The sequence below is a fragment of the Myotis myotis genome, unplaced genomic scaffold (assembly GCF_014108235.1).
Source record: "Myotis myotis isolate mMyoMyo1 unplaced genomic scaffold, mMyoMyo1.p scaffold_m19_p_27, whole genome shotgun sequence".
In the NCBI taxonomy this organism is placed as follows: domain Eukaryota; kingdom Metazoa; phylum Chordata; class Mammalia; order Chiroptera; family Vespertilionidae; genus Myotis; species Myotis myotis.
The window spans coordinates 2,015,263-2,025,051 of NW_023416332.1; the positions used below are offsets into that span (position 1 = coordinate 2,015,263).

Sequence of the window (9,789 nt, forward strand, 5' to 3'; positions counted from 1 at the left end):
CGGCAGCCGTCCCCGCGGCGCGGACTTCTCTGTGGCAGCGGCGTTCTGGCTTCTTTTGCCGACATGAAGGACGTGCCAGGCTTCCTCCAGCAGAGCCAGAGCTCGGGGCCCGGCGAGGCCGCCGTGTGGCACCGTCTGGAGGAGCTCTACACGAAGAAGTGAGGCCGGGGCGGGCGCCGCGGAGGGGGCGGGCGGGGGGCCGGGAGCGCCCGGACCTGCGGGGGAGGTCGGGTCCGAGGAGCGGGGTGGCAGCCACGCGGACGGGGTCTTGGGGGCCCAGGGGTCACTGCCTTCGCCTTCCTGCCGAGGGGCCGTGCGGAGGTCCGAGTTTGCTGGTCTCAGGAGAGGGTTGTGGGCTGCGCGGTGATGTCACCCTCGTTCCCCTCCAGCGAGCCCGCGCCTGCTTGTGGACAGCGGGTCCTGGCGTCCTGCGCTCGGCCTTGTCCTGCTGACGGCCCGCGGCCCGCTCCCCCTGGACGGGGGGGCCGGGGCCGGCGTGGGTCTGCCTTTTCCGCGTTGACTCTGCATTTGGTTGCACGCTCCCTTTCCCTTCCTCTGGGAAATAAGTGAGAATATACTTAAGGAAATACATGTTTTTATTGGAGAGAGGAAGGAAGAGGTATAGAAACACCAATGATGGCAGAGAGCCACCGTCTGCCTCCTGCACACACACCCCCGCGGGTGGAGTCGGGGAACCCGGGCATGTGCCCTGACCAGGAATCAACCGTGATCTCGGGGTGCACAGGTGGACGCTCGGCCGCTGAGCCTCGCGGACCGGGCAGCACTTGGTATTTTTCAAGGCCGCCTATTTGCCTCCGTAAAAACTAGCCTTTGGTTTCAAACGTGCTGTCGTTCCAGAGGTTTTCCTGGACTCGCTCTCAGTCACCCCGCTCACAGATGAGGCAGCGAGCCAGCGTAGGCTCCCTCCCTGAGGTGCTCGGCTGCCAGGCGGGAGAGCGGGGGTGTCAGCTGGAATGGGCACGATTCCAGAGCTGTTGTTTCCAGCCGCACCTCACAGGAACCCGGGGAGGTGGTCTGGAGAGAGCTCTCCACTCATCGCTGGGAGGCTGGGTCTCAGAGAGGAGAGGCGATCTCGGGGGTCATACCGTGGAGGAGCGGAGCCGGGAAAGAAGGCGGGTTCGGTGGCACCCATCCTGGCGCACAGGGGAGAGGCCGCTGCTCCCGCACCAGGGCTGGCCGTGCCTGTGACCGGACATTAGTTTCTCGGTCTTACATTTTTCAGGTTGTGGCATCAGCTGACGCTGCAGGTGCTTGACTTTGTGCAGGACCCGTGCTTTGCCCAAGGGGATGGTCTTATTAAGGTAAGTGACTTGCCATGCCAGGTCACATGGCATAAATGTGCTCAGAGACGCCAAGATCGCGGTGGGCTTTGCAATAGCAATACGCCACGCTGAGCCAGCAGTCGCTGTGTCAAGTACTGTTCACACATTCACTCTTTTTTTTTTTTTTTTAAATATATTTTATTGATTTTTTACAGAGAGGAAGGGAGAGAGATAGAGAGTTAGAAACATCGATGAGAGAGAAACATCGATCAGCTGCCTCCTGCACATCTCCCACTGGGGATGTGCCCGCACCCCAGGTACATGCCCTTGACCGGAATCGAACCTGGGACCTTTCAGTCCGTAGGCCGACGCTCTAGCCACTGAGCCAAACCGGTTTCGGCCACACATTTACTCTTCACAGCAGCACTGGGAGACGGCCGTGCTGTGACCCACCTCTGTGCCGTAGAAGCAGGGCCAAGAGCTTTCGTGACTTGACATAGATCACAGCGAATAAGTGACGCACATTCTGTCTTCTAAATCCCTGAAGTGCAGTCATATAGCACGCTCCCGTATCTCGTCAGAACAGGCGTGTGAGCACGTGTCTGCGAGGCTCAGCCCTGACCTCCCGCTCGCTGTCTGTCCTTCGGAAATACTCCCGCTGCACTGGGCAGGGTTTCTCCAGCATGCGGCCATGCTCCCCGCCGCCTGGCACATCTGGAGTGTTCTCCAGCTGCCCCTCTCCCGCACCAAACTTGCCACCTCTTTGCTCTGCATTCCTTAGAACCCATCACTTTTTGGAACCTCTCCCTTTGTTGTTTTTGTTTTGTTTTAACATATACTTTTTTGTTGACTTCAGAGAGGAAGGGAGAGGGGAGAGAGAGAGAAACATCAGTGATGAGAGGGCATAATCGATAGGCTGCCTCCTGCACGCCTCTCACTGGGGATGGAGCCTTCAGCCCGGGCATGTGCCTTTGACGGGACTCAGACTCGGGACCTTTCAGTCCGCAGTCCGATGCTCTATCCACTGAGCCACACCAGCCGGGGGAGCCTCTCCCTTGGGCTGCTCCACCTCTGTGCTTTGATTTCCCTTGCTCCTGAGTTCTCGGCGACGCCATTTATTTGTTCACGAGTCTCCACGAGGCCAGGACCCCAGCGGAGCCTGGGGAAGCGCCAGGTACTTGCTGCGTGGCTGGGGATCTGAGATGGGGCCTCGTGAGCCTGCCGTCTTCTCATCTGCTAGGGTCCTGGGCCTCGCGCTGGTGGCCTGTTCCACTCAGTGCTTTGAGGAGGAAATGGGAATTGGTCTTCAGGAGACCCTTCTAGGGCCGGTGTAATGCCCCAAGCTAGAGACAACCCAGCTGGCTTTCGCGTTCATTGGTGAACGCTTATGTGAACCTAATAACCAAACGCGGTCTCCTGGGAAACGTGCCCGCCCTGTGCGGTCCCCGCTGGGTCTGCAGATGCCAGGCATCCTGTGACTTTCTCCATGTTTTGGCTCCACAGCTGTACGAGAACTTCATCAGTGACTTCGAGCACAGGTACAACTCTGCTTGTTGACTTGGGAAGGAAAGCGCTGGTGCCCGCGTGCTGACGGCTGTGCTTGTGTTTCAGGGTGAACCCCCTGTCCCTGGTGGAAATCATCCTCCACGTGGTCAGACAGATGACGGGTGAGTGGCCTGCTGCTGACAGGACCGAGTCCATGTGGCAGCTGCTTCCGTGGCCTCGAAACATACGGAATGGGACTTTTTGCGTTTTGATAGGAAATATCTGGTTCTAATGTTTTTATCTTATTTTGTGTCCAAACCTGAAGGTGACCCCCCCTGAACAGCGTGCTGGCTGGTAGGACCAGTCTGTAAAGAGCCCGTTGGCTGTGCTTCTGAGCTGGTTCTGCTTCCTTTTCTAGATCCTAACGTGGCGCTTACTTTTCTGGAGAAGACTCGTGAGAAGGTACGTGTGACGCTGGAGCCAGACCTTCTGAAACACGTGTTTGTGTCTGTGCTCACTGTCCACAGCCCTAGAGACCAGGCTGTGCCCGCGCGAGCCACGCAGGGTGTGGGGGCCTTGCCGCGGGTCCGCTGCCCGCGCTTCCGAGGTTCCTTGTCTCCGCGTCTGTAGGTGAAGAGCAGCGACGAGGCCGTGATCCTCTGTAAAACGGCCATCGGCGCCCTGAAGCTGAACATCGGGGACCTGCAGGTCACAAAGGTGAGCTGAGCCATCCCACAGGGTTGTCTGTGGTTTAAAAGGTTCTTTAAGCCCTGGCCAGTGCCTCAGTGGTTAGAGCGCTGGCCTGCACACCGAAGGGCCATGGGCTTGAATCTTGGTCAAGGGCACCTACTGTGCTGCAGGTTCCAGCTCGGCCCCGGTCAGTGTGTGTGGGAGAGACAGCCGCTCCCTGTGTGTCTCTCACATTGATCTTCCCCCCTCCCTCCCTTTCACTTTCTAAAAATCAATGGAGAAAATATCCTTAGATGAGGGTTAGCTACAATGATAAAAAAAACTACAGGGGGAAATCCTATTTTCCCTCCTTTAACTGTTTATTTAAAATAAGTGACAGGAAAGTTGCAAGAATATCATAAAGCTCTCTGTGCCCTTACCTCAGGTTGTTAACATTCCCCGCTTTGCCCATCATTCTGTGTGTGTGGTTTTTTCCTCAAAAACCGCTTGAGGGTAAGTTGCTGGTAAGTCGCCGTTACCCACAAGCAGCACCCAGCGTGCTGGCCCCGCAGGGGTCACAGCCTCCACCAGGCACAGCCTGTGGCCCCTGTTGACCAGGGTCTGCCCTTCCGGTCGCACGCTGCTGCCCTGCCTCTTCTGCATCCTCATCATGTCCGTTTCCTGTCCTGGAGCATTTTTATTTTTTAATCTATTGATTTTAGAGAGGAAGGGAGAGGGAGAATCATTGATCAGCTGCCCCCTGCACACTCCCTTCTGGGGGTCGAGCCCACAGCTTGGGCATGTGCCCTGACTGCGATTCGAACTGGCAACTTCTTGGTGCAGGGGTGGACGCCCCACCGAGCTCCCCTGGCTGGGCTGAAGTTCTGTTTTAACACCCAAATGAAAAGCAGTGTGCTTCTTACCTTGTCACCTATCACCTTATGACATTGTGAGTTAAAGCAAGGCCACCTTGCTCCCTGTGAGCAGGAGACCATCGAAGACGTGGAGGAGATGCTCAGCAACCTGCCTGGGGTGACGTCGGTTCACAGCCGCTTCTACGACCTCTCCAGCAAGTACTACCAGACGGTGGGGAGCCACGCGTCCTACTACAAGGACGCCCTGCGCTTCCTGGGCTGCGTCGACATCAAGGACCTGCCAGGTGAGCCTGCAGATGCCACGGCGGGAGGGGCTGGAGGCAGCGGGTCTCAGGAGGCCCTCGGGGGCCGTACCCCGTGGTCAGGAAGCCGTGGTCGGAGCAGGAAGGTGGTGGCAGCCGTAGTTTCCGCGCTGTCTGCCCTTTGCTGTTTGGTTCAGGAGGAATGAGCCCGACTGCCCCCCCCCTCCCCACCCCGTCAGTGCCTGGACCCCGTCCCCGCCCTGAGACCCTCTGAAAACATGCTAGGCCCAGGGAGCGAATGACAAAAACCTTTCACGGATTTGAGGGAGGAAAGAAAGTGACCAGAGTCTTGGGGAGAGTGCAGTGTGTGTTTGCAAAGGAAATTCCAGCAGATTTTAGAGGTTTCCAGACCAGCACCTCCTGGAAGTGTAGTGAGTTGAATCACTGCTTCTCCGGGAGCACCGGGGGCAAGGCAGCCACTGTGTCCAGAGGACAAGGGGCTTCTGGGTGGGACAAAGGAGGCCAGTCCTAGGTGGAAGGGGCTGAGCGAGGTCTGTGAGGGGCTCGCTCTCCCATCCGAGGGCAGGGAGCACACAGCGGAACTGTAGGTCGCCACGTGGATTTGGGGGGAGTGAGGGAGCGAGTGCGCTTCCCACAGAGCCCGGGAAGGCGGGTCCCGCGTAACCTGAACCCAGCGCTGGCACGGTGGCACCTGTCAGCTCTGCCGTGACCACCCAGCACGTGCTGCCCGCTTCTCCCTGTGAGGCCTTTAAGGTCCAGCCGGACGGGGCCCGTGACGTGTGTGACGGGGTGTTGTCTCCTAGTGCCGGAGCAGCAGGAGAGAGCGTTCACACTGGGCCTGGCGGGACTTCTCGGCGAGGGAGTGTTTAACTTCGGAGAACTCGTAAGTGGGCCCTGGACACAGACGCGTCACCGCGGGCACGGCGCGCTGCCAGCTAACCGGCTCTGTCCCGCAGCTCATGCACCCCGTGCTGGAGTCGCTGAGGGGCACCGACCGGCAGTGGCTGATTGACACCCTGTATGCCTTCAACAGCGGCAACGTGGAGCAGTTCCAGACGCTGAAGGCCGCCTGGGGCCAGCAGGTCAGTCCCGGCCGCGCTGCCTGCGCCTGCTTCTCCCGCTGGCGCTGGGGAGACCGAGGCAGGCAGCTCAGGTGCAGCTGTCATGCTCCGCCCCGCAGACAGCGCCGGGGAGGGGGACAGGCCTCCGACAGAGTGACCTTGCACGTGCACGTGCGGGGAGAGGAGCGGGGCTGGGGTCACGAACCCGACCCGTCTTGGGTGTGGTTCTGCGCTCAGCAGATGACTGCCGCCTGGGCTGCCCCAGGGAAGCTGGGAGCTTGTCTTCCCTCAGGACACGTCCCTGGAACGGAGGCGTGCTCCTCAGGCCCCGCGGCCGCCCCCTGCGGTCTGACAGGAGTACAGCCTGCCGGTCAGGTCCTTGTCTTGGGAAACAGCCTCCCGCTGGGCACTGTTCTGGTCATTTCCTGCGAAAAGCGCAGCGCAGCCCGGGGCCTGATGCTGGTCGGAGCCTGTCTGTCCCCCCTGCTGGTCAGGTGACCTGTCTCTCTCCTCGCAGCCTGACCTCGCCGCCAACGAAGCTCAGCTCCTGAGGAAGATCCAGCTGCTCTGCCTCATGGAGGTGAGCGCGCGCCGGCACCCTCTGTGCTGGGAGCCGCCTCAGAGAGGCCTGTCTGGACCGCCGGCGCTAAGGTGGCTGCCGCCTCCTGGCCCTCGCCGCTCCTGGTCTACAGCCCATCTGACTTTCCCGCTAGAGTTTGAGCCTTTTGATATCTTTTTCTTTTTTAATATATTTTTATTGCTTTCAGAGAGGCAGGGAGAGGGAGAGGGAGACAGAAACATCAGTGATGAGAGAGAATCAGGGATCGGCTGCCTCCTGCACGCCCCACACTGAGGGTGGAGCCTGCAACCCGGGCCTGTGCCCTGACCAGGAATCTAACTGACCTCCTGGTTCAGAGATCGACGCTCAGCCACTGGGCCACGGTGGCGGGTGAGTTTGAGCCTTCTGGGAAAAGGGCCTTGTGTTCGGCTCAGTGCATTGTCCCCAGCTCCAAGCACCTGCTCGGTGTGAGCAGTGACTTGCAGAAAGCTGCCAAACGGCTAGTCTTACCGTCTCACCTCAGCATTGGAAGCTGGTTGGTTTGTTTGTTTGTTTAAATATGTATTTTATTGATTTTTTACAGAGAGGAAGGAAGAGGGATAGAGAGTCAGAAACATCGATGAGAGAGAAACATCGATCAGCTGCCTCCTGCACACTCCCACCGGGGATGTGCCCACAACCAAAGTACATGCCCTTGACCGGAATCGAACCCAGGACCCCTCAGTCTGACGCTCTATCCACTGAGCCAAACCGGTCAGGGCTGGAACCTGGTTGTTAATGAAATATGTGGCTAATGTTAAGGAAGCTTTAGTGTAGAGGTACTAACGTCTACATTTCCAGAGCATGTATTGATAAAAGTGTCCTTATTGTTAGTTCTGACAGTTATTTGGAAAATTTTTTTCAGATGACTTTCACACGACCTGCCAATCACAGACAACTCACTTTTGAAGAAATTGCCAAAAGTTCTAAGATCAGCGTGAACGAGGTATAGTGTTTGGACTGGGGCTGTCCCAGAGGGGCCGCGCTCCTGGTGGGGGCACCCTGCTCCCCAACTCAGACCACAGAGAAGCGGCGTCCTCCCCGGCATTTGGCAGCGCTGGCGCTCACCTGACACCGCCCTCTGCGCAGGTGGAGCTGCTGGTGATGAAGGCGCTGTCGGTAGGGCTGGTGAAAGGCAGCATCGACGAGGTGGACGGGCGCGTCCACATGACCTGGGTGCAGCCCCGCGTGCTGGATCTGCAGCAGGTGACGGGGCCACCAGGAAGGAAGGGGCGCGGGCGGGCTCCTGCCTCGGGGCAGGGTGTCAGGGAACCTAGTTTAATGCCGCCTGGGACCTGAACCCTGTGTTTAAAAGCGATTGTGGTAACAGTGCTGGTCATGCTGGTGGTGCCTCTTAATCCTAAAATTGGTCCTCTGATCAGGTACGTTCCTGCTTCTGTGATTTGAGCCTAAATCCGTCCTCACATTTGCTGGAATTTAATCCTGTGGATTTCCTGTGCTTGCCGGCTCTTTCCTGCCAGCGTGTGAAATGTGGTTGTGGGGAGATGCCTGTGCAGCACTGTGTCCTGCCCCCCACCCCCCAGCTCGGGGTCCCCCCCGTTAGGGCCCTGCTTGCCTCACTCTGTACTCTCTGCCCTCAGATTCAGGGGATGAAGGACCGCCTGGAGTCCTGGTGCACGGACGTCAAGAGCATGGAGATGCTGGTGGAGCACCAGGCGCACGACGTCCTCACCTAGAGTCCTCCCAGCAGCGCCCGCTCCCCGCCACGGGCTCCCTGCCGAGGGCTCCCTGCCGAGGCGGGTTCTGTTGGGCAGGACTGTTCTTCCTGTGAAAGCGGGACCGTGGTGTCTCCAGGCCCGCAGGGAGGGTGGGGCCCGCGGATCGGGAGGGTGGGCCCTGCGTGTGGGCATCTGCCCCCTCCCCCCCCACCACCCGTGTGAGCAGGTTCCCAGGTGGCCCGAGGGCCCTGCAATAAACGCCTTTGCCATGTCCTCTCTGGTTTCCCTTGGCGCGCCCTCCAGGGCAGGCCTGTGTCTGCAGAGACGAGGCAGGAGAGGGAATGGGAGGGTTTGGGGGGAAGTGGCCTTGGCCTCCCCTCAGAGGAGAGCGTCTCTGCACACTCAGGGACGGGCGGGGCAGGGGCGGGGGCCAGGGACACCCCCTGCCCTGAGCCAGCAGCTCCTGTGACCCGAGTGCCCTGTGCTGAGCGTCCGGGAGGCGGCGCACGTGCATGATGAACACAGGCGAGCGTTCGGTGGGGGAGGGTTTAATGAGCGCTCCCTCCCGTGTCCACGGCGGCGGCCGCCGCCCGGCCTGGCTGGGCAGAGCCTCACTCGGCGGAGCGGCTCTTGTAGCTGTCCAGGTGGGACAGCACCCAGCCGGCGGGGACCATGAAGCTGAGGAAGGTCACCACGAGCGCCACGGCCTGCTCCTGCGGGGGGGAGAGCACACGTGAGGTGCCGGCCCCTCGACCTTGACTCCCTCCCGGGGCACCTGCTGCTGGTCAGGGCCTGCAGGGCGGCAGGCAGCCCAGGTTCTAAGTTGCTTGCAAACAAGGACAGGGCCTTGGAGTGGGGGTTCCTGGATCCATGTTCTCCCTTCAGGGCAGGTTCTGAAGAGGCAGCCCTACTTCCCTGGTTTCCTGGAACAGCCTGGGCCCTCCAGAGTCCAAGATCAGGTGCCAGATGGGGGACTAATCCTTTTAACTTCCACCCCCAGAGGCCTCAGGCAGAGCTCCGGGCTTTGCTTCCTAGCACATGACCTTGGGCCGTGACCTTCCTAACCGTGGTGACTTAGGCTGGAAACGGGTCCTGTCTGCTCTCTGGGGCCGGGGAAGCAGGTTGGTTTCCCCCGTGCTCTCCCCTGGCCCTCAGAGAGCCCACCCTCCCCTTTCACGGGTGACGCTGCAGGTCCCACAGCACCTCCCAGCTCAGCCTCAGCACCTGCCTTGGCAGAGGCAGTGGGAGCCTGAGAATAGGCCCCAGGGACAGCTGGCTGCCGGGACCCTGGCTGCATTGGGACAAAACCCCGCCCTAGGACAGGCCCCGCGCCCGCGTCCCCTCTCCCTTTACCAGCCTGGCTTCCTGGGGCCCACCCTGGAACCCGCCTCATCCCGAGAACTCCGGGACTGCCAGCCCTCCGTGGGCCGGCCCCTGCCGCCTCCCGGGTACTTACGGGGGCAGAAGTGGGTGTTTTGGCCGGCTTGGCGGAGATGTGCGCCTTGGGGACCACACAGGCCCTCAGGGGGGCGTGCAGCAGCCTGATGGCGGGGCCCAACCTCATGCTGCTGGGCCGAGCTCTGAGCTCCGGGTCCTGTGCGTCCTGTCCCTCGCTCTGCCCTCCGCTCGCTGGGCCGGGCTTTTTATAGCTCGAGGGGAAGCCGCAGCTGCCCCTCCTGTCCCAGGGCTTGGCAGGAAGGTGGCCTGGAGCCAGCCTCAGGCCACAGCCTCGGGCACGGCCCCCGCAGGGGCTCCCACTCCTCAGCGCAGCAGCAGGGAGAGCAGCACGGCTTAAGGTGACTTCGGCTGGCAGCCATGATACCTGGGAGCTCTGGCTTTGGCATTTCTGGCTGAGCTGCCAGGTGTCCCCAGAGCT

The 9,789-nt window shown here is 60.3% G+C and overlaps 1 protein-coding gene and 1 long non-coding RNA gene across 2 annotated transcripts; one reads left to right on the top strand and one right to left on the bottom strand.

Moving 5' to 3' along the window:
* The first annotated feature begins 24 nt into the window (after window positions 1-24).
* PSMD13 (proteasome 26S subunit, non-ATPase 13) lies at window positions 25-8,186 on the top strand. Its single transcript, XM_036295589.1, has 13 exons — window positions 25-158; window positions 1,244-1,322; window positions 2,787-2,821; window positions 2,895-2,950; window positions 3,187-3,230; window positions 3,399-3,485; window positions 4,425-4,596; window positions 5,379-5,458; window positions 5,532-5,657; window positions 6,154-6,216; window positions 7,100-7,180; window positions 7,324-7,440; window positions 7,836-8,186. Exons 1-13 carry the CDS (start codon window positions 64-66, stop codon window positions 7,929-7,931), a joined length of 1,131 nt encoding a protein of 376 aa, XP_036151482.1. The 5' UTR covers window positions 25-63; the 3' UTR covers window positions 7,932-8,186.
* A 259-nt stretch (window positions 8,187-8,445) lies between these two features.
* Window positions 8,446-9,746, bottom strand: LOC118648969. The gene is made up of 2 exons (XR_004965523.1): window positions 9,370-9,746; window positions 8,446-8,626 (listed from the first exon to the last, which is right to left on the bottom strand). It is a non-coding gene; the product is annotated as an uncharacterized LOC118648969 (long non-coding RNA).
* Window positions 9,747-9,789: the final 43 nt, after the last annotated feature.

Excerpts from the sequence above, each read along its gene's own strand:
- PSMD13 (XM_036295589.1), top strand. The coding sequence starts at position 64 with ATGAAGGACGTGCCAGGCTTCCTCCAGCAGAGCCAGAGCTCGGGGCCC. Across the intron at positions 2,951-3,186 it reads CGTGGTCAGACAGATGACGG|ATCCTAACGTGGCGCTTACT; the intron begins GTGAGTGGCCTG and ends TTCCTTTTCTAG. Across the intron at positions 4,597-5,378 it reads CGACATCAAGGACCTGCCAG|TGCCGGAGCAGCAGGAGAGA; the intron begins GTGAGCCTGCAG and ends GTTGTCTCCTAG.